The sequence below is a fragment of the Balaenoptera musculus genome, chromosome 11 (genome assembly GCF_009873245.2).
Source record: "Balaenoptera musculus isolate JJ_BM4_2016_0621 chromosome 11, mBalMus1.pri.v3, whole genome shotgun sequence".
Classification (NCBI taxonomy): domain Eukaryota; kingdom Metazoa; phylum Chordata; class Mammalia; order Artiodactyla; family Balaenopteridae; genus Balaenoptera; species Balaenoptera musculus.
In genome coordinates this window covers 64,780,581-64,803,718 of record NC_045795.1, presented here as the reverse complement: position 1 = coordinate 64,803,718, position 23,138 = coordinate 64,780,581, and the positions used below count along the sequence as shown (strand labels likewise).

General features: G+C 41.0%; 1 protein-coding gene and 1 non-coding gene across 2 annotated transcripts in view; one reads left to right on the top strand and one right to left on the bottom strand.

Moving 5' to 3' along the window:
• The first annotated feature begins 1,512 nt into the window (after nucleotides 1-1,512).
• The window catches only part of PRKAR2A (protein kinase cAMP-dependent type II regulatory subunit alpha), a 78,587-nt gene continuing 56,961 nt past the window's right edge, over nucleotides 1,513-23,138 (top strand). Inside the window, exon 1 of the mRNA XM_036868387.1 lies at nucleotides 1,513-2,043. Coding sequence (XP_036724282.1) covers nucleotides 1,791-2,043 — 253 coding nt within the window. The 5' untranslated portion in view covers nucleotides 1,513-1,790. The remainder of the gene's footprint in view (nucleotides 2,044-23,138) is intronic.
• On the bottom strand, nucleotides 23,037-23,109 carry TRNAA-UGC. Its single transcript has one exon. It is a non-coding gene; the product is annotated as a tRNA-Ala (tRNA).

Genomic DNA, 23,138 nt, shown 5'->3' with positions numbered 1-23,138 from the left:
GAGGTACTCTGTCCCTCCAGCTCCTCATTGCTTGTCCTTAGTGAAGTCTTCACGTTCTGAGATCAGAAGCATAGCTTTGAAGCAAAAGATCCTAGTTCTGAGCCTGAGGTCAGGAGAGCAGTTTCACTGGCTCTTCTTGCTGTGTGGAAAGTTATCATTCATTCATTCATTCTTTCAGTAAATCTTCTCCAAGACTGTGCAGTAAGGACCCAGCAGGGAACAAGTTGGACTCTACCCCTTCCCTAACAGAGTTGATGGTCCAGGACTCCTCCCAGGAGTCAAGAAACTTGTTCAGGGAGACACTGCTGTTTAGAATCACAGGCTTACCTGGCCTAGAGCTTGGGTGGCTTCTGCATCAGTGGGGATCGGGTATTCCTGCTTCTAGAAGCTCAGTTCCCAGAAGCACTGAACTCCTGGTTGTGTGCCAAGCCAATATGAGAGGTCCAAGTGAGGATTTTAATTAATACTGGGTAATTACTAGGTGGAGCTTAACCATCCCAAATGCCTTACAGGTTCCCAAGGCTACATCTAGTCACTTTCTGGCTGGGCCCAGCAAAGAGATGGAGGACTTTGTCCTATGCCTACTGGGCCTTTGGTCAGTACCTAGGCTGTGGTATGGACATACCAGCAAGGTTTCCACCTTTTTCTATTCCTTTCCAATCTGGTGTGGGTGAAGGGGCAGCTTGGGAAATAGCATGGCCTCTCCAGTTTGCCTTTGCCCTCTCCCCAGGGGCAAAGGATAACAGTGCCTTGTGGTCTGCTCAACACCATCAAGCAATGCTGGCCCAGGGCCCAGGGTGGCGTATGGGGAGAGTAGGGGTGTGCAGACCTAGTCCTGGGAATCCTGGTGGGAATGCTCAAGAGGAGAAACAGGCACAGTGGTCGTTCCTGCCCTGGGCCTTTATTCCCTTTTCTCAAGGAACATGTTTGGCCTACTGAGTTCTTCCAGGCTTATTTATCTGCCTTTGGCTCGCAAATTACTTTATCACTGAAACTCCAACTACCTACAAGGGCTTCCTCCTTTGACATCTCACAGACTTCCTGCCGGACTTCTGAGGGTCCTATGGTCATGCCACTATGCCACCCAGCGGTCAGGGTGGTTCTGACTTTATCATGGCTTTGCTCTTGCTGTCCTCTTTGCCCACATGGCTTTCCTCCAGATCTTCCTGTGGTTAGATTCTGCCCAGGCCTCGCAGTCAGCTTGAATGTACCCCCCTAAAGTGGGCCCTCTTGTTTTCCACCATAGCCGGAACCACACCGGGGTGGTAATGTGCATGCTTGCATCTGGCTCTCAGAGCCTAGTAAGGGCTGGCAAACGTTTGGATCTTAGAGTGTATTGAAAGAAGAAAGGTGAAAGGCACTAACGACGCCGCTTAGCGGGTAGACCACTCATTTCCTGCCCCTGGACCGGAGACTGCCCGGGCAGCCGGGCTGGCGGCCGGCCCACTGGCGCACGCGCACTGAGGTCCGGCGCTCGGCGGGAGCGCGCACGCCCGCGGCCGCGTGCGTCACAACCCGGGCTCCCGCCCCGCCCATCCAGCTCGCCCGCCTGTCTGTGCCGGAGGCGGCGGCGGCTGCCTAGTGACAGCGGCGGCGGCACCAGGCCAGCCGGAGCAGCGTAGGGTGGTGCGGCCCGGAAACGCACACCCGGACAAAGGGCGGCGTGGCGCGAGGAAGACCCGACCCGGGTCGCGCGTGAGGGGACCTCGCGGGCGCGGGGCGAGAGGCCGGAGTGAGGGAGCACCCAGGCGGTGGCCGCCGGCGGCCCGGTCCCGCCTGCCGCCGCCGGCATGAGCCACATCCAGATCCCGCCCGGGCTCACAGAGCTGCTGCAGGGCTACACCGTGGAGGTGTTGCGGCAGCAGCCGCCCGACCTCGTCGACTTCGCGGTGAACTACTTCACCCGCCTGCGCGAGGCCCGCTCCAGAGCTTCCACCCCGCCCGCCGCCCCTCCTTCCGGCTCCCAGGGTCTAGGGCCCGGCCCTGGCCTTGTCGCCGATGCGATCACGGACAGCGAGTCGGAAGACGAAGAGGACTTGGACGGTAGGCGGAGGGCTGGGCCGAGGTTCGCGGTGGGGGGTACGGAGGGAGCGGTGCCGAGGGTCTCTAGAGACCCAGGAGGGGCTGCTGGGGGCCAGGCCCGCCACACTGGGCCGTGGGACCTTGAAGCTCTCGAGTGGAGTTTGTCCGGATTCCCCCAGCCGCCGGCGTGAGCGCGGCGTGCGCCACTTCCAAATTGAGCTCGGCGGTCCTGCGAGCTCTAGAGCGCACAGAGCGAGTTGTGAGGTTCAGCTCGAGGGAAAACGTGCGCGCTTTCGGCGCGCGTGCTGGCGCGGGGCCCGAGGGGCGTGGAGCCCACGGCCGCCTCGCCTCGGCTGGAGACCCTTCACGCAGTTTCGTTCCGAAGAGAACATTCACATCCACTGATTCGTATTTCCTAACGAGGACGGTAACTTTGGAAAGAATTCATTTTGTGAAAAGTTATTGTGAAAAACTTTAAGCATAGACAAAAATAGGAAAGGTGAAATGAACCTTCTATATGCCAATACCCACATTACACAGTTGAAATATCTGTCAGAAATGTTTCATTTGTACCTTTTTTTTTCTCCTTTGCTGAAGAATTTTAAAGCATATCCCAGTATTTCACCCTTGAATACTTGAATATGCATTTCTTAATGTTGACCCTGGGTATATATATATATATTTTAATTTGGCTAAAATGATTGGATCAAGTTTGGTGAGGGTAAACAATAACTTTCGCATATGGGGTGCAGGAAAGAAGACAAGTAACACTTGTACATCTGATTTAAGCAAGATTGTCAAAAAGCATTTCCATTTTCTGTGATTGCTTCAACATAGGCTTTGTCAATTTAATAGAATTACCCTACTTTTGAACAGCCAAAATTTAACAAAACAATGAAAACATTTGAGAGGCAAAGTTAGAGTCTTAGTGTTACTGGATCATACTGAAAAAAAACCCAACAACCTAGTTCTGAGTTGAATCCACATTCAAGTTAGGCTGGCAGAGAGTTAATTATTGGTCATCGCTGTTGGACGTTGTAAGCTTCAGTGTTCTGGACAACTTCCCTAAGTTTATTCATGCTAAGAGTGGAGATTTCTCTACCGTGTTTCCCTTGACTTAATGCACATTAAATTATGAGTTTTTCACCTTAAACCTGGAAATCAGAAATTATTTTCCAAATCTCTGTCACAGAAATGCTTTGTGGTCTAAGATAAGCTGTGGAACCTGTTTGATTTCAAATTTACTTATCTTTAAAATAGGGTTCGTGACAACAATCTCACAACAGTCTCAACAATTTCACTGTCATAACAATAAATCACAAAGCTGTAACTTGCTTTGCAACAATTTTTATTTACACAAAACATTAGTATTTTAGCTATTAGTCCCAGATGAGTAAAACAGAGTTTACTGTTTTGTGTTATGTCTTCATTCTTTGTCATCTTTAATATCTTTTTGAAAGTTGAATTGACTTAAATCTTTGTAACCCTGTGCTTTATTTTATTGGTATTTAAATTTTTTGTTTGTTTATATCTCTTCAGTGACTGTGCTAAGTATATTATAGAAATCAACACAAGGTGAACTTCTATTTACAGATAATAACTTAAAAATACATGGCACACAGTGAGATACCACTTCACACCCATGAGGATGACTATTATGAAAAAAAGAAAGAAAACTTGAGGGTTCTAATTCCTCCCCATCCTTGTCAACACTCATTATCTTTATTATTATAGCCAGCCTAGTGGGTAGGAAGTATTGTAGTACCTCACAGTAGTTTTGCTTTGCAGTTCCATAATGATGTTGAGCATCTTTCCATGTGTTTGTTGGTCATTTGTGTATCTTCTTTGAAGAAATGTCTATTCCGAGCCTTTGTCCATTTTTTAATTGGTTTATTTGTGTTTTTATTATTAAGTTGTAAGTGTTCTCTGTATATTCTAAACAAATCCTTTATCAGATATATGACTTTAAAATATTTTCTGTCATTTAGTAGGTTGTTTTACTTTTGTTTTTATATAAATTTATTTATTTATTTATTTGGCTGTGTTGGGTCTTAGTTGTGGCACACGGGATCTTCGTTGCGGCATGCAGGATCTGTCATTGCAGTGTGCGGGCTTCTCTCTAGTTGTGGTGCATGGGCTCTAGAGCACGCGGACTCAGTACTTGTGGCGTGCGGGCTCTCTGGTTGTGGCGCGCGGGTTTACTCTTTCCAGCTGTGGTGTGCGGGTTTTCTCTCTCCAGTTGTGGTGTGCGGGCTCCAGAGCGTGTGGGCTCTGTAGTTGTTGTGCGGGGGCTCCAGAGTGCGTGGGCTCTGTAGTTTGCTGCAGAGGGGCTCTCTAGTTGAGGTGCGTGGGCTCAGTAGTTGCCCTGTGGAATGTGGGATTTTAGTTCCCTGACCAGGGATCAAACCCGTGTCCCCTGCGTTGGAAGGAGGGTTCTTTACCACTGGACCACCAGGGAAGTTCCACTTCATTCTTTTATATGTGGGTATCCAGTTGTTCCAGCACCACTTATTAAAAAGACTATTCTGGGACTTCCCTGGTGGCGCAGTGGTTAAGAATCTGCCTGCTAGTGCAGGGGACACGGGTTTGATCCCTGGTCCCGGAAGATCCCACATGCCTTGGAGCAGCTAAGCCTGTGTGCCATAGCTAGTGAGCCTGCACTCTAAGCCCGCGAGCCACAACTACAGAGCCTGTGTGCCACGACTGCTGAAGCCTGTGCACCCTAGAGCCCATGTGCCACAACTACCGAAGTCCCTGTGCTCTAGAGCCCGCATGCTGCAACTACTGAAGCCTGTACCCTGCAACAAGAGAAGCCACCATGATGAGAAGCCCCTGCACTGCAACGAAGAGTAGCCCCCGCTCACTACAACTAGAGAAAGCCCGCACGCAGCAACAAAGACCCAACACAGCCACAAAAAACAAAAAAACAAAAAATTAAAATAAAAAGACTATTCTTTCCCCATTTAATTGTCTTGGTACTCTTGTTGAAAATCAATTGACTGTAAATGTGAGAGTCTGTTTTGAACTCTCAGTTCTATTCCATTGATCTGTATATCTGTCTGTATGCCACTACTACACTGTTCGATTACTGTAGATTTGTTGTAGTTTTGGAATCAGGAAATGTGAATTCTCCAACTTTGTTCTTTTTCAAAGTTGTTTTGGCTATTTGCAGTTCCATATGAATTTTAGGATTAGTTTGTCAATTTCTGCAAAGAGGCCATCTGGGATTTTGACAGAAATTGCATCGAATTTGTAGATTAATTTGGAGAGTATTGCCTTTTTACAACATTAAGTCTTCTGATCTATGAGTATGGGATGTCTTCCCATTTATTTAGATCTTCTTTAATTTCTAAATTAAAGAACTACAAATGTTTGATTTGTTCAATATGGTGGAGTAGAAGGACGTGCTCTCACTCCCTCTTGCGAGAGCACCGGAATCACAACTAACTGCTGCACAATCATTGACAGGAAGACACTGGAATTCACCAAAAAAGATACCCCACATCCAAAGACAAAGGAGAAGCCACAGTGAGACTGTAGGAGGGGTGCAATCACAATAAAATCAAATCCATAACTGCTGGGTGGGTGACTCACAAACTGGAGAACACTTATACCACAGAAGTCCACCCACTAGAATGAAGGCTCTGAGCCCCACATCAGGCTTCCCAACCTGGGGGTCCGGCAAAGGGAGGAGGAATTCCTAGAGAATCAGACTTTGAAGGCTAGTGGGATTTGATTGCAGGACTTCGACAGGACTGGGGGAAACAGAGACTCCACTCTTGGAGGACACACACAAAGTAGTGTGCGCATCGAGACCCGGGGGAAGGAGCAGTGACCCCATAGGAGACTGAACCAGACCTACCTGCTAGTGTTGGAGGGTCTCCTGCAGAGGCGGGGGGGGGGGTCTGTGTCTCACCATGAGGACAAGGACACTGGCAGCAGAAGTTCTGGGAAGTACTCCTTGGTGTGAGCCCTCCCAGAGTCCGCCATTAGCCCCACCAAAGAGCCTGGGTAGGCTCTAGTGTTGGGTCGCCTCAGGCCAAACCACCAACAAGGAGGGAACCCAGCCCCACCCATCAGCAGACAAGTGGATTAAAGTTTTACTGAGCTCTGCCCACCAGAGCAACAGCCAGCTCTACCCACCACCAGTCCCTCCCATCAGGAAACTTGCACAAACCTCTTAGATAGCCTAATCCACCAGAGGGCAGACAGCAGAAGCAAGAAGAACAGTCCTGCAGCCTGTGGAACAAAAACCACATTCACAGAAAGATAGACAAGATGAAAAGGCAGAGGGCTATGTACCAGATGAAGGAACAAGACAAAACCCCAGAAAAACAACTAAATGAAGTGGAGATTGGCAACCTTCCAGAAAAAGAATTCAGAATAATGATAGTGAAGATGATCCAGGACCTCAGAAAAAGAATGGAGGCAAAGATCGAGAAGATGCAAGAAATGTTTAACAAAGACCTAGAAGAATTAAAGAACAAACAAACAGAGAGGAACAATACAATAAGTGAAATGAAAACTACACTAGAAGGAATCAATAGCAGAATAACTGAGGCAGAAGAACGGATAAGTGACCTGGAAGACAGAATGGTGGAATTCACTACTGTGGAACAGAATAAAGAAAAAAGAATGAAAAAAAATGAAGACAGCCTAAGAGACCTCTGACACAACATTAAACGCAACAACATTCACATTATAGGGGTCCCAGAAGGAGGAGAGAGAGAAAGGACCAGAGAAAATATTTGAAGAGATTATAGTCGAAAATTTCCCTAACATGGGAAAGGAAATAGCCACACAAGTCCAGGAAGCGCAGAGAGTCCCATACAGGATAAACCCAAGGAGAAACATGCCAAGACACATAGTAATCAAATTGGCAAAAATTAAAGACAAAGAAAAATTATTGAAAGCAGCAACGGAAAAATGACAAATAACATACAAGGGAACTCCCATAAGGTTAACAGCTGATTTCTCAGCAGAAACTCTACAAGCCAGAAGGGAGTGGCATGACACATTTAAAATGATGAAAGGGAAGAACCTACAACCAAGATTACTCTACCGAGCAAGGATCTCATTCAGATTCGATGGAGAAATCAAAAGATTTACAGACAAGCAAGAGCTAAGAGAATTCAGCACCGTCAAACCAGCTCTACAGCAAATGCTAAAGGAACTTTTCTAAGTGAGAAACACAAGAGAAGAAAAGGACCTACAAAAACAAACCCAAAACGATTAAGAAAATGGTCATAGGAACATACATATCGATAATTACCTTAAACATGAATGGATTAAATGCTCCAACCAAAAGAGACAGGCTTGCTGAATGGATACAAAAACAAGACCCATATATATGCTGTCTACAAGAGACCCACTTCAGACCTAGGGACACATACAGACTGAAAGTGAGGGGATGGAAAAAGATATTCCATGCAAATGGAAATCAAGAGAAAGCTGAAGTAGCAGTACTCCTATCAGATAAAATAGACTTTAAAATAAAGAATGTTACAAGAGACAAGGAAGGACACTACATAATCATCAAGGGATCAATCCAAAAAGAAAATATAACAATTATAAATATATATGCACCCAACATAGGAGCACCTCAATACATAAGGCAACTGCTAACAGCTCTAAAAGAGGAAATCGACAGTAACACAATAATAGTGGGGGATTTTAACACCTCACTTACACCAATGGACAGATCATCCAAACAGAAAATTAATAAGGAAACACAAGCTTTAAATGACACAATAGACCAGATAGATTTAATTGATATTTATAGGACATTCCATCCAAAAACAGCAGATTACACTTTCTTCTCAAGTGCGCACAGAACATTCTCCAGGATAGATCTCACATCTTGGGTCACAAATGAAGCCTCAGTAAATTTAAGAAAGTTGAAATCATATCAAGCATCTTTTCTGACCACAATGCTATGAGATTAGAAATCAATTACAGGGAAGAAAGACGTAAAAAACACAAACACATGGAGGCTAAACAATTCGTAACTAAATAACCAAGAGATCACTGAAGAAATCAAAGAGGAAATCAAAAAATACCTAGAGACAAATGACAATGAAAACACGACGATCCAAAACCTGTGGGATGCAGCAAAAGCAGTTCTAAGAGGGAAGTTTATAGCAATACAAACCTACCTCAAGAAACAAGAAATCTCCAATAAACAATCTAACCTTACACCTAAAGGAACTAGAGAAAGAAGAACAAACAAAACCCAAAGTTAGTAGAAGGAAAGAAATCATACAGATCAGAGCAGAAATAAATGAAATAGAAACAAAGAAAACAATAGCAAAGATCAATAAAACTAAAAGCTGGTTCTTTGAGAAGATAAACAAAATTGATAAACCATTAGCCAGACTCATGAAGAAAAAGAGGGAGAGGACTCAAAACAATAAAATTAGAAATGAAAAAGGAGAAGTTAAACAGACACCGCAGAAATACAAAGCATCCTAAGAGACTACTACAAGCAACTCTATGCCAATAAAATGGACAACCTGGAAGAAATGGACAAATTCTTAGAAAGGTATAGCCTTCCAAGACTGAACCAGGAAGAAATAGAAAATATGAACAGACCAGTCACAAGTAATGAAATTGAAACTGTGATTAAAAATCTTCCAATCTCAAAACAAAAGTCCAGGACCACATGGCTTCACAGGTGAATTATATCAAACATTTAGAGAAGAGCTAACACCCATCCTCCTCAAACTTCCAAAAAGTTGCAGAGGAGGGAGCACTCCCAAATTCATTCTATGAGGCCACCATCACCCTGATACCAAAACCAAAGATACTACAAAAAAAGAAAATTATAGACCAATATCACTGATGAATATAGATGCAAAAATCCTCAACAAAATACTAGTAAACAGAATCCAACAACACATTAAAAGGATCATACACTATGATCAAGTGGGATTTATCCCAGGGATGCAAGGATTCTTCAATATACGGCAATCAATCAGTGTGATATACCATACTAACAAATTGAAGAATAAAAACCATATGATCATCTCAATAGATGCGGAAAAAGCTTTTGACAAAATTCAACACCCATTTATGACAAAAACTCTCCAGAAAGTGGGCATAGAGGGAACCTACCTCAACATAATAAAGGCCATATATGACAAACCCACAACAAACATCATTCTCAATGGTGAAAAACTGAAAGCATTTCCTCTAAGATCAGGAACAAGACAAGGGTGTCCACCTCACCACTATTATTCAACATAGTTTTGGAAGTCCTAGCCATGGCAATCAGAGAAAACAAAGAAATAAAAGGAATACAAATTGGAAAAGAAGAAGTAAAACTGTCGCTGTTTGCAGATGTCATGATACTATACATAGAGAATCCTAAAGATGCCACCAAAAAGCTACTAGAGGTAATCAATGAATTTGGTAAAGTTGCAGGATACAAAATTAAAGAAATCTCTTGCATTCCTATACACTAATGATGAAAAGTCTGAAATAGAAATTAAGGAAACACTCCCATTTACCATTGCAACAAAAAGAATAAAATACCTAGGAATAAACCTACCTAGGGAGACAAAAGACCTGTATGCAGAAAACTGTAAGACACTGATGAAAGAAATTAAAGATGATACAAACAGATGGAGAGACATACCATGTTCTTGGATTGGAAGAATCAATATTGTGAAAATGACTATACTACCCAAAGCAATCTACAGATTCAATGCAATCCCTATCGAATTACCAGTGGCATTTTTTACAGAACTAGAACAAAAAATCTTAAAATTTGTATGGAGACACAAAAGACCCCGAATAGCCAAAGCAGTCTTGAGGCAAAAAAACGGAGCTGGAGGAATCAGACTCCCTGACTTCAGACTATACTACAAAGCTACAGTAATCAAGACAATATGCTACTGGCACAAAAACAGAAATATAGATCAATGGAACAGGATAGGAAGCCCAGAGATAAACCCACACAGCTATGGTCAACTAATCTACAACAAAGGAGGCAAGGATACACAATGGAGAAAAGACAGTCTCTTCAATAAGTGGTGCTGGGAAAACTGGACAGCTACATGTAAAAGAATGAAATTAGAACACTCCCTAACACCATACACAAAAATAAACTCAAAATGGATTACAGACCTAAATGTAAGACTGGGCACTATAAAACTCTTAGAGGAAAACATAGGAAGAACACTCTTTGACATAATTCACAGCAAGATCTTTTTTGATCCACCTCCTAGAGTAATGGAAATAAAAACAAAAATAAACAAATGGGACCTAATGAAACTTAAAAGCTTTTGCAAAGCAAAGGAAACTACCAACAAGACAAATGGGAGAAAATATTTACAAACAAATCAACGGACAAAGGATTAATCTCCAAAAACTGCTCATGCAGCTCAATATTAAAAAAAAAAACAACCCAATCGATAAATGGACAGAAGACCTAAATAGACATTTCTCTAAAGAAGACATACAGATGGCCAAGAAGCACATGAAAAGCTGCTCAACATCACTAATTACTAGAGAAATGCAAATCAAAACTACAATGAGGTATCACCTCACACCAGTTAGAATGGGCATCATCAGAAAACCTACAAACAAATGCTGGAGAGGGTGTGGAGAAAAGGGAACCCTCTTGTACTGTTGGTGGGAATGTAAATTGATACAGTCACTCTGGAGAACAGTATGGAGGTTCCTTAGAAAACTAAAAATAGTATTACCATATGACCCAGCAATTTCACTACTGGGCATCTACCCAGAGAAAACCATAATTCAAAAAGACACATGCACCCCAATGTTCATTGCAGCACTATTTACAATAGCCAGGTCATGGAAGCAACCTAAATGCCCATCGACAGACGAATGGATGAAGAAGATGTGGTACATATATACAATGGAATATTACTCAGCCATAAAAGGGAACGAAATTGGGTCATTTGTAGAGACGTGGATGAATCTAGAGACTGTCATACAGAGTGAAGTAAGTCAGAAAGAGAAAAACAAATATCGTATATTAACGCATATATGTGGAAACTAGAAAAATAGTACAGATGAACCAGTTTGCAGGACAGAAATTGAGACACAGATGTAGAGAACAAACATATGGACACCAAGGTGGGAAAGCGGCGGGGGTGGCGGGGGTGGTGGTGTGATGAATTGGGAGATTGGGATTGACATATATATACTAATATGTATAAAATGGATGACTAATAAGAACCTGCTGTATAAAAATATAAATGAAATAAAATTCAAAAATTCAAAAAAGGAAAGAACTACAAATATTTTGTGGTTCTCAGAATATAAGTTTTGCACTTCTTTTGTTAAATTTATTCCTAAGTAATTTATTCCTTTTGGTGTGATTGTAAATGGAATTGTTTTCTTAATTTCATTTTCAGATTGCTCATTGCAAGTGTATAGAAATACAGTTAATTTTTCAAATATTGACCTTGTGTCTTGCAGCCTTGCTGAACTTGTTTATTAGTTTTGTAGTTGTTTAGTGGATTCCTTAGGATATTTCCCCAGCATTTTTTATTGCACAGTATATATCACGTAACAGTAGGAGTTGGTCTAAATTGCATTAGTGGAACTTTTTTGGGACTTGCTTAACAATAATATTCCTGCAGTTCACATATCTGGATCTTTCCGCAGGATTTTGACACTGTTGAACCAGCCCCCTTTGAAACTGCCTCCCTCCTTGGCATCTGTGTCTTTATTCCCCTTGGTCTTCATCCACAACTTGGCCTCCTTTCTGCCCTTTAAATGTTTGTTGATGATCCCCAAAATTTAGTTTGTTACCATTTCTCCCTCAGTGAGCAATTCTCTTCCTGAGCATTTGTTTACTGCCTTGAACCTGAACGTTCAAAATCAAAACTACAGCTCAAAACTTGGTCTACTAGACACACACCTATTTATGCTCATCTTGTTGGCTCATCACCTGTCATTCATCTGTCAAACTCATGAAGCCTAAAACTGATGTCGTTAACGTGTCACACTGCTGTTTCTTCTAATTTCTTCCGCAAGAAACCCAGGAATCAGTCACTTTCTCCTTCTCTCTCTCTCTTTCTCTCATTTATTTTAATCTCTGGGCTCCCCCATCTTCTCCTTCCCTACTGTCCCTGCCTTGAGTTTGGTTTTTATTGATTCTTAACTGGATGCACCTGAGCATCCTGTAGGTCTCCCACTCTTCTCTCCTCCGCCCCATCTATTCTCTACACCATCACCACAATCAGCTTTCTTTCCTTTTTCAAAATTGTGGTAAAATATACATAATGTAAAATTTGCCATTTTAACCATTTTAAGTGTACAGTTCAGTGGCATTAAGTACATTCACAATGTTGTGCAATCACCTTTTTCAGTTAAGTAAACTGTTTCTGAAGTGAAACATATATGCAAAAGGGGGTACAAATCATAAATATGCAGCTTGATTGTTTATAAAGTGTACACACTGTGTATCCCATCAACTAGATCAGGAAATAACAGCTGGAGGAGACCTTCACATCAAGAGCATACATTTTACATAATTGTAACCGTAAATACAGTTCTGCAATTAGGACAGCTAGCATTTTTTAAGCCTTTATTCTGTATTAGGCTCAGTGTTCAGTGATTTATTTGCATTATTTCATTGAATCCTCCTGATCTTTTAAGGTAGGGATAATAGTTATCTCCATTTCACAGATGAGGAAATTGAGGCCTAGAGATTATCCAAGACCATATCATAAGCAGTGTTTGACTCTAGGCTGGAGTTAATGTCATTATACTGTTCATATTATTTCATGCCTGAACTGCTTCTCAATTTTTTCTTGCCTTATTTATTTTTTACAGAAAAGGCTGTAAGCATTTAAAAATTTCTTCACATAGATGTCATAATGAGTTTTTTATTGTGGTAGAATGTATATAAAATTTACATTATTACCATTTTAAAGTATACAGTTCAGATGCATTAAGTACATTCATTATTTTGTGTAACCATCACCACTATTTTGTTCTTCTTTTTCAAGATTGTTTTGGATTTTCAGGACTCCTTGCAATTCCATATGAATTTTAGGATCAGCTTTTCCATTTCTGCCAGAAAAGGCCTGTTTTCTTAAATTTCATCTTCAGATTGTTGATTGTGAATATATATAACTACAACTGATTTTTGTATGTTGATCTTGTACCCTGCAACTTGTCGATTCTTTAGGATTTTCTATATATAAGATCATGTAATTTGTGAATAGTTTTATTTGTTCCTTTTCAATTTGAATGCCTTTTATTTATCTTGCCTAATTGCTCTGTCTAGGACTTTCAGTAGTGTGCTGAATAAAGGTGACTAAAGCAGGCGTCCTTGTCTTGTTCTTGATCTAGGGGAAATTTTTTCAGTCTTCTACCATTAAGTAAGATGTTAGTTGTGGATTTTTCATAAATACTTTTACCATGTTGAGGAAATTCTCTTTAATTCCTAGTTTGTTGAGTACAAACAGGTGTTGGATTTTGTCGGATGCTTTTTCTGCATCAATTGAGATCATCATGTGTTTTTTTTCCCTTTCATTCTTTTAATATGTGGTATATTACATTTTAATTTTTATATGTTGAACCAACCTTGCATTCTTGGGATAGATCCCCTTGGTCATGGTGTAAGGTATAATCCTTTTAATATGCTGCTGGATTTCGTTTGCCAGTATTTTGTTGTCATAATGATTTTTCTACTGTATTTTGCAAATTTAGTATATTATATTATTATTATAAATAATAATAATTATTCCCCATTTAGATTGCCTCCAAATATTTACTAGTATAAACTTTTTTTTAATGCATACAGCTTCTTTTTTTAAAAATAAGTTTATTTAATTATTTATTTATTTTTGGCTGTGTTGGGTCTTCGTTGCTGTGTACTGGCTTTCTCTAGTTGCGGCGAGCGGGAGTACTCTTTGTTCTGGTGCACGGGTTTCTCATTGTGGTGGCTTCTCGTTGTGGAGCACGGGCTCTAGGCGCGTGGGCTTGCTTCAGTAGTTGTGGCTCGCGGGCTCTAGAGCGCAGGCTCAGTAGTTGTGGCGCACGGGCTTAGTTGCTCTGCGGCATGTGCGATCTTCCCGGACCAGGGCTTGAACCCGTGTTCCCTTCATTGGCAGGTAGATTCTTAACCACTGTGCCACCAGGGAAGCCCCAGCTTCTTTTTTAACAACTGACAATTTATTAAAATAGTTGATTTAAGCATCTGCAATGATGACTTCAACCTTGATTCCTAGCTCAGTACTGACAAAAATAATCTGTTTGATTATCTCAGACTGTGCAAGTCAATGAGTTGCTTGTGGATGCTCATTTGAAAAAGATCCCAAGTCAGTAGCTTTACCACAAGGAGTTTTTCTAAGTAGTGATTCTCATAGTCTTGGTAGGCATCCAAACTGATCCTTTCACTTTGAGATTCTTTTTCTTTGCTCCTCTGATCAAGTCAGCACACGCCTTCAACAGAGATTTACGTTGTGGTTGGTTAGGGTAATTCTAGTTTGGTAAATCACCACTTCTGGTCCCATGGGTGGTTTTCTGTTATATTTAAGAGCCATGGCTGTGGTGAGGCTTCCTCATAGACTTGTTCCTTGGGGAAAGCCAACAGTGGTGAGTTGGGAGCAGAAGCCGGAAGCAAGAGCTGCAGACCTGAGTTCTGCTGCAGCTGTGACTGTATCTTCTCAAAGAGTGCATAAGGTTTTTTTTTTTTTTCATTTTTGACTTATTTACCTAGAATAGATTTCTAGAAACAGAATTATTGTGTCAGAAGATACATTTTTTGGCATTTAGTAAGTACTACATGGTCATATTACTTTTCAGAAGGATTGTGTCAATCAATATACACAGTTACCAGCAATATGTATGAATACCAAATTTGTTGTACAGTTAAAAAAATTAAAATACAGTTGATGAACCCCAATGTTCATAGCAACACTATTTACAATAGCCAAGACATGGAAGCAACCTAAGTGTCCATTGACAGATGAATGGACAAAGAAGATGTGAGATACACACACACACACACACACACACACACACACAATGGAATACCACTCAGTCATAAAAAAGAATGAAATAAAACCATTTACAGCAACATGGATGGACCTAGAGATTATCATACTAAGTTAAGTAAGTCAGATAGAGAAAGACAAATATCATATGATGTCACTTATATGTGGAATCTAAAAAAATGATACAAATGAACTTACTTACAAAACAGAAATAGACTCACAGACATAGAAAACAAACCTATGGTTACCAAAGGGGAAAGAGAGGAGGAATAAATTAGGAGTTTGGGATTGAAATATACACACTGCTGTATATACAAGAGATAACCGACAAGGACCTACTGTATAGCACAGGGAACTCTATTTAATGTTATCTTGTAATAACCAATAATGGAAAAGAATCTGAAAAAGAATATGTGTATATATATATGTATAACAGAATCACTTTGCTGTACACCTGAAACTAGCACAACATTGTAAATCAACTATATTTCAATAAAAATTAAAAAAAAATACAATTGACATACTGTATTTTATGTTAGTTTCAGATGTACTACATCATGTTTTGACATTTTGCATACATTATGAAATGATCACCCAAATTTGTTGTACACTTGAAGCACAAGGTATTAAAATTTTTTGAAAAGAATTAACTTTTGGAAAAATTTTCTCAGTGTTTTACTTTCAATTTTATTCATTTTAAGAATGTTGAACCTTTATCTTCATCTAATGTCTGCTTATGTTCAGTGTGGGACTGTATATTTGAGATACTTATTTTGATAGAGTTGATAAGAATTATTGAATCCCTACTATTAGAAGGTGAGGAAGAAAGGAAAGTCAAGGTTCACCCTGACCTGGGGTGAACCTGGTATGATTCTTGGTGTACTAGGGGGATATACTGTTAACAAAGATACTAGGTAAAGGAAAAACTGTTGTTTCTCTACTCAAGACACTTCTGACACTAACTACCTGGAGTTAGTGCAGACTGCACAGGTTAATGCTCAGTCCCAAAAGACTGCCTTCTACTTCAGACGCTAATCAAAAATCCAGGCCTCCTGTTCTTCTAACTGACCAGCTATAAATTTGGGGTTCCCGTGACCCCACTTTAAGTTTGATAATTTGCTCAAATGGCTCACAGAACTTAGGAAAGTGCTTTACTTACTGTTACTGGCTTGTTATAAAGGATACAACTAGGTACAACGAAATGAAAGAGATGCATAGGTCAAGGTATGTAGGAAGGGGCACAGAACCTCTGTGCCCTCCTCGAGCACACCACCTTCCCACACCTCAATGTGTTCACCGACCTGGAAGCTCTCAGAACCCCTTCATTTAGGGTTTTTAATGGAGGGTGCATTACATAGGCATGATTGATTAAATCATCAAGGATGAACTCAATCCCCAGCTCATCGTCCCTCCCTGTAGGTCAAGGTGTAGGGCTGAAATTTCCAACCATCTAATCACAGGGTTGTTCTTCTCATAACTGGTCTTCATCTTTCAAGTGTCACCTCATTAGCATAAACTCAGTTTGGTTGAAAGGGGCTTATTTTGAATAACAAAAGACTCTCCTCTCACCTCTATCACTGAGGAAATTTCAGAGGTTTCAGGAGCTCTGCCAGGAATCTGGGCTGAAAACCAAATATATATTTCTTGTTATATCACAATATCAGACTGGGAAATTAAAAAATTTTTTTTAATTTTTATTTTATATTGGAGTATAGTTGATTTAATTGACATATAACATTGTATTAGTTTACAGTATATGACATAATTTCGTATATGTATATATTGTGAACTGATTAGTTAACATTCATCACCTCACAGGTAAACTTTATTGTGATGAGAACTTTTAAGATTTATTCTATTAGCAACTTTCAAATATACAATACAGTATTATTATTATTTTTAAAATTTATTTATTTTATTTTTGGCTGCGTTGGGTCTTCGTTGCTGCACGCGGGCTTTCTCTACTTGTGGTGGAGTGGGAGCTACTCTGTTGTGGTGCGCAGGCTTCTCATTGCGGTGGCTTCTCTTGTTGAGGAGCACAGGCTCTAGGCACGCAGGCTTCAGTAGTTGTGCCACGTGGGCTTAGTAGTTGTGGCTCGTGGGCTCTAGAGCGCAGGCTCAGTAGTTGTGGCTCATGGGCTTAGTTGCTCTGCGGCATGTGGGATCTTCCCGGACCAGGGCTCAAACCCGTATCCCCTGCATTGGCAGGTGGATTCTTAACCACTGCACCACCAGGGAAGCCCCTTTGGTGTCGTTTTGATTTGCATTTCTCTAATGACTAATAATGTTGAACATCTTTTCATGTGCTTGTGGTCTGTTGGTATATCTTCTTTGGAGAAGTGTCTATTCAGGTCCTGAGTCTATGTTTTAATTGGGTTATTTGTCTTTTTGTTGTTGAATTGTAAGTGTTGTTTATATATTTTGGATACTAGTTTCTTACCCGATATGTGATTTACAAATATTTTTCCCATTTTGTGAGTTGTCTTTTTACACTCTTGTAGCACACATTTTAAATTTTGATAAAGTTCAGTTTATCTGTTTTTTTCTTTTGTTGCTGTGCTTTGAGTTTCATACCTAGTCTGCTTTTTCTGTGTTTCTACCCTAGCTCTCTTCTTTTCCTTGGACAACCACAGAAGTTTCTTATCTCAAATGCCTTGCTCTCTCTAGTTCATTCTCCACCCAGTAGCCAGGGAGATTTTTTTTAAATGGAGACCAGATCATATCAATCTTCAGTTCAAATCCCCTCATTGCAAGTGGAATGAAATTCACATATCTTCTGTGGTTCACACAGTCCTGCAAGATTTGATCCATATTTTTCTCTCTACCTTCTCTCTCTAGCCCTATCCATCCTTGCCTGCTACACTTGTTGCCAGGCTCTTTCTCTCTCTAAGTAGTCTGTGATTGCTGTTGGTCCTTCCTGAATCTTTCTTCTGTGGCTCTGACCAACTGGCTCCTCTTCTTCATTTAAGCCTCAGCTTTAGAGAGGCTTTTCCAGATTGCCTTGCCTAGAGCGGGTCCCTCTGTTGTTGGGGTTCAGTAGCACCCCACGTGGTTACATTAGAGCTCAAGTAATGATCTAGAATTCTTATTTGTTTTTTGTTATTTTTCTCTCAGTAGAAGAGAAGCTCTGTGAGGATGGGGAATTTTCATTTTCTTTGTTTTGTCTTCAGCACTTAGCATACAGCCAGGCCTATAGTGTATACTTAAAAAGATCTTGTTGAGTACATGAGTGAGTTTATGACTGAGGAGCTGATTTGGGAGACTGCTATCACAGAGTATATTGTGGGAGCACAGAGATGGGAGCTAAGGTAGGAACTAACTGGGCGTCAGTGGTGTTGCAAGCAGTGAAGAGGTCAAGTTGGGTAAGGCCAGTGTTGAAATGATTGGACCCAGCTGTAATTCTAGGGATAGGATAGAGGCTTCAGTGGGGTTGTGGTAGAAGAGGTCAGGTGCCAGTGGGTCAGGGAGTTTGTGTGTGTGTGTGTGTGTGGGAGAGAGAGAGAGAGAGACAGGGAGGGAGGGAGATGGGGGCTGCAGAAGACTCAGACGAGGAATGGGGAGTACATTTTGAAGAAGTAAAGAAAGGACCTGGTGGTAGCTTGAAGAAGTACAGGTATGAGGGAAGGTCTTTGGTTTTGTTTTATTAGGTTAGAGTCACCATTAGCATGTTCACATGCAGAGGGAAATGAGCCAGTGGAGAGGTAACATCTGATGGAGCAAGGTCCTAGAATGGCAGGTGGGGAGGTGGCTTAGAATGGAGAGAAAAACTGGGGACATCTCATATTCAGAAACTGGAGAGGAGTGTTATATGTTTTAGCTGTTATTTAATTTAAAGGGTAATATAAGGTTTTACTTCTTTTATTTATTTATTTACTTTTGGCTGCATTGGGTCTTCGTTGCTGCGCACGGGCTTTCTCTAGTTGCGGCAAGCGGGGGCTACTCTTCGTTGTGGTGCACGGGCTTCTCTTTGTGGTGTCTTCTCTTGTTGTGGAGCACAGGCTCTAGGTGCACGGGCTTCAGTAGTTGCGGTGCGCAGGCTCTAGAGCTCAGGCTCAGTAGTTGTGGTGCACGGGCTTAGTTGCTCCACAGCATGTGGGATCTTCCTGGACCAGGGTTCAAACCCATGTCCCCTGCATTGGCAGGCAGATTCTTAACCACTGCGCCACCAGGGAAGCCCTAAGGTTTTACTTATTTGTGCCCTTGATTCAAGACCTTGTCTTTTACTTACTTGAATCTCATAGAGGTGAATATTTAAGCTAAGGGAAAACAGTATAGAAGTTTCTCAAAAAATTTAAAATAGAACTACCATATGACCCAGCAATTCCACTTCCAGGTATTTTTTCAAAGAAAACAAAAACACTAATTCAGAAAAATAAATGCACCGCTCCGCTCAAGGCAGCATTATTTACAAGATAAGGATGACGCAACCTAAGTGCCTATTGATAGGTGAATGGATAAAGAAGATGTGGTATATATTCACAGTGGAATATTACTCAGCTAAAAAAGAGAATGAAATCTTGCCATTTATGACAACATGGATGGACCTAGAGGGTATTATGCTAAGCAAAATAGGTCGGACAGAGAACGACAAATACTGTATGATATCACTTATACGTGGAATTTAACAAATAAAACAAATGAACAAATATACTAAAACAGACTCAGATACAGAGAACAAACTGGTGGTTACCATAGGGGAGTGAAGTTGGGGGATGAATGAAATAGGTGAGGGAGATTGAGAGGTACAGACTTCTAGTAATAAAACAAGTAAGTCACAGGGATGTAATGTACAGCATAGGGAATATAGTTAATAACATTGTAATAATTTTTTATGGTGACAGAAGGTAACGAGTTACCATGGTGATCATTTTGTAGTATATAAGTATATTAAATTACTGTGTTGTACGTCTGAAACTAATATAATATTGTAAGTTAATTATTCTTCAAATTAAAAAAGATAAAAACATGTGGTCTGCTAGGGCTGTTCTTGTGTATTATATTCTCACAATAAGTTTTTCTCATGTATTTTTTCCTGTTTAGTGTAAAATTTAGTGTATGACTCTGGAATTTTAAAAAAGGTAGGCGTGTTTAGCTTGTAATTTTTCTTTTGCATTTGAGGTTCCATTTAAATGAATTTGAGATTCAAAAATAGATGGCTTGAGTTTTTCTTAGTCCAAGACCTGATATCTGCCAGGGAATTCGTTAACAACAGTTTTAAGATGTGATACCCACAAGATATTGTATGTGAAGACAGTGACTAGTGATGTCAAAATTTGGATAAAGATTTTTTGGATAAACCAGTGGCTGGAGAATTATTGTTCAGTTTGCAGTGTTATAATTAAACACTTTTTTTGAGGCATCCATTATTTTTAAACAAAAGTAAAATTATGATTAGAGGAGAATTTGCTTCATGCTGTAAATAGATATATTTATCACATTTTGTCATGTTCTTGATGGCTCTTTTCAGAAAGATTATTGAAGCTTTTTTGTTTGGTGACTCCATGATCATTAACAGGGCAGCTGATTTGTCTTGCCATTACCAGACCAAGTGTCCATTGCTCAACTAATGGGTTGGTTTCTCAACCAGAAGGAGAAGCCCCATCTGGTTGGTGATGCTCCAGGGTTTTTTTCTAGCAATCTGTAGATAATTCTCAGAGTATGATTCAATTTAATGCATACCAAATTGTAAAAATGGTATATAAGTCTAGTAGATGAGTGGTATCTGAAATGATAATAAGTGAGAATGGGATTTAGCACCCTAAAATGAGTGGTCTTGCATATCTTTTTAAATGCTTGTCTTTATTTTTGTAAGTTGGCTAGGGAGTTTTCACAGTTTGTTTTTGTTGAATAGTAAAGAATGTGTCTGGCCTTTGTCCCAGATTCCTGGCACAGAACTTCCAGAACTCTTAGGATTTCCCAAGTGGTAGGAGTGTTTTTGTTACTCATGAGCCCTCTTGGATCACACCTGAGTTTATGTTTATGAGATGATTCAAGATGGGGCCTGGTCACCAGAAAGACCAACCATGTAATTAGAACACTGGGGCTTTGAGCCAATCTGACCTCTGGGGAAAGGTGAGGGGCTGGAGATGGAGGTTAATCTCATGGCCCCTGATTCAGTCAATCATATCTATGGAATGAAACCCCAATAAGGCTCTGAACATCAGAGCTTGGTGGAGCTTCCTGGTTGGTGATATGCTAGGAGGATAATGCACCCTGATTCCTTTTTTTTTTTTTTGGCTGCATCGGGTCTTAGTTGTGGCACATGGGATCTTTCGTTGTGCCACGTGGGCTCTTTTTGGTGTGCGGGCTTCTCTCTAGCTGTGGCATGCTAGCTTCTCTCTAGTTGTGGCGTGTGGGTTTCTCTCTCTCTAGTTGTGACATGCGAGCTCCAGGGCACGTGGGCTGTGTGGTTTGCGGCCCACAGGCTCTTTTGTTGAGGCGCCTGGGCTCTGTAGTTGTGGTGCCGCGGGCTTAGTTGCCCCGCAGCATGTGGGCTCTTAGTTCCCAGACCAGGGATCGAACCTGTGTCCCCTGCATCAGAAGGCAGATTCTTTACCACTGGAGCACCAGGGAAGTCCCTGATGCACCCTGATTCTATGAGGAGAGAGCATGGAAACTCTGTGTTCAGGACCCTTCCAGACCTTGCCCTATGTGTATTTTCATTTGGCTAGTCCTGATTTGTATCCTTTCTAATAAAACTGTAATAATAAGTATAGTGCTTTCTAAAGTTCTGTGAGTTGTTCTAGCAAATCAAACCTGAGGATTTGTGGGAACCTCTGAATTTGTAGCCAGTTGTTCGGAAATGTTGTTGGCCTGCGGACCACCAAAGTGCAGCTGGAGTAAGGACAGTCTTGTTGGGAACCATGTCCTTGAACTATGGAATCTGATGCTACTCTGGGTCATTAGCATCAGAATTGTATTGAAGTTCACCAGTTGGTGTCAGAATAGTTTTATATTCCTGTTATAATTCAACTTAAATTGGTGGCCAGATGTGAGTTGATGAGATGATATACCCAAGAAAGGGGTCATGGCTTTTAGTCCTTTCCAGCCCAGGTAATAGGAAATCATTCATTTAGCCCATTTACATTTAGTGTCTGTGTATGACAAGGTCTGTACTAGACAAAAAATGGTAGGAAATTCCCCATCCCTACAGCTTAGGAGCTTTTTATGTGATGTAGTAGACACATGGGATTTTTGTGTGCTGTGATAGAGAAGGAATGCTCAGCCGTTGGAATGGCGCTGTCTTCTTTGACAGGACATTGGGGCTGGGTTAGAGATGGGTCTTCTAGGCAGTGTGTACTTTAGGACCAGAGAGATGTCCAGTGTACTAGTGTGGATGGGGACAGGGGGTTGTGGGTGCCAGTGGTTGTTTCAGAATAAGTGACTGTGTTTACTGGCTGGAAGTATGTGTTAGGGTAGTGCTTTTGCAGAGTGGTAAATGGACCACCTGTATAAGAATTACCCTGTACACCAAGGGGGGAAAGTGGCTGGGGGGGTGGGGTGGTAGGATGAATTGGGAGATTGGGATTGACATGTACACACTAATATGTATAAAATAAATAACTAATAAGAACCTGCTATATAAAAAAATAAATAAAATAAAATTCAAAAAAAAAGAAAAGAATTACCCTGTCCACTGGTTCCCCCGTCCCCTTACAGAAATGCTGGTTTTCTTTTCTACTTTTTTTTTTATGATGGAAAATGTCGATTAGTGACACTAGTAAGACGAATAGTGTAATATCCCCCCCCCATCTACTTATCCCCAACTCCATTAACTCATGACTGGTGATTCGATTTATAGTGTTTGCTAATTTCTCTTTGGGAGTATTTACCCATTTATTTAATTACTATGCCAGTTTCCAGTGTTTGGTGGCAATGAATAGAGCTGCTAAGGACATTTTATAGTGTCTTTGGATTCCTGATTGTCCATTCACTGAAATCTTTACGCTTGTGATCATCAACTCTCCAGGTTTTCTGGAGGATGAATTTTTTTTTTTTTTTTTTGGCCGCATCCTGCGGCATGTGGGATCTTAGTTCCCCAACCAGGGTTCGAACCCGTGCCCCCTGCATTGCAAGTGCAGAGTCTTAACCACTGGACCACCAGGGAAGTCCCTGGAAGATGAATGTTTTTATGTA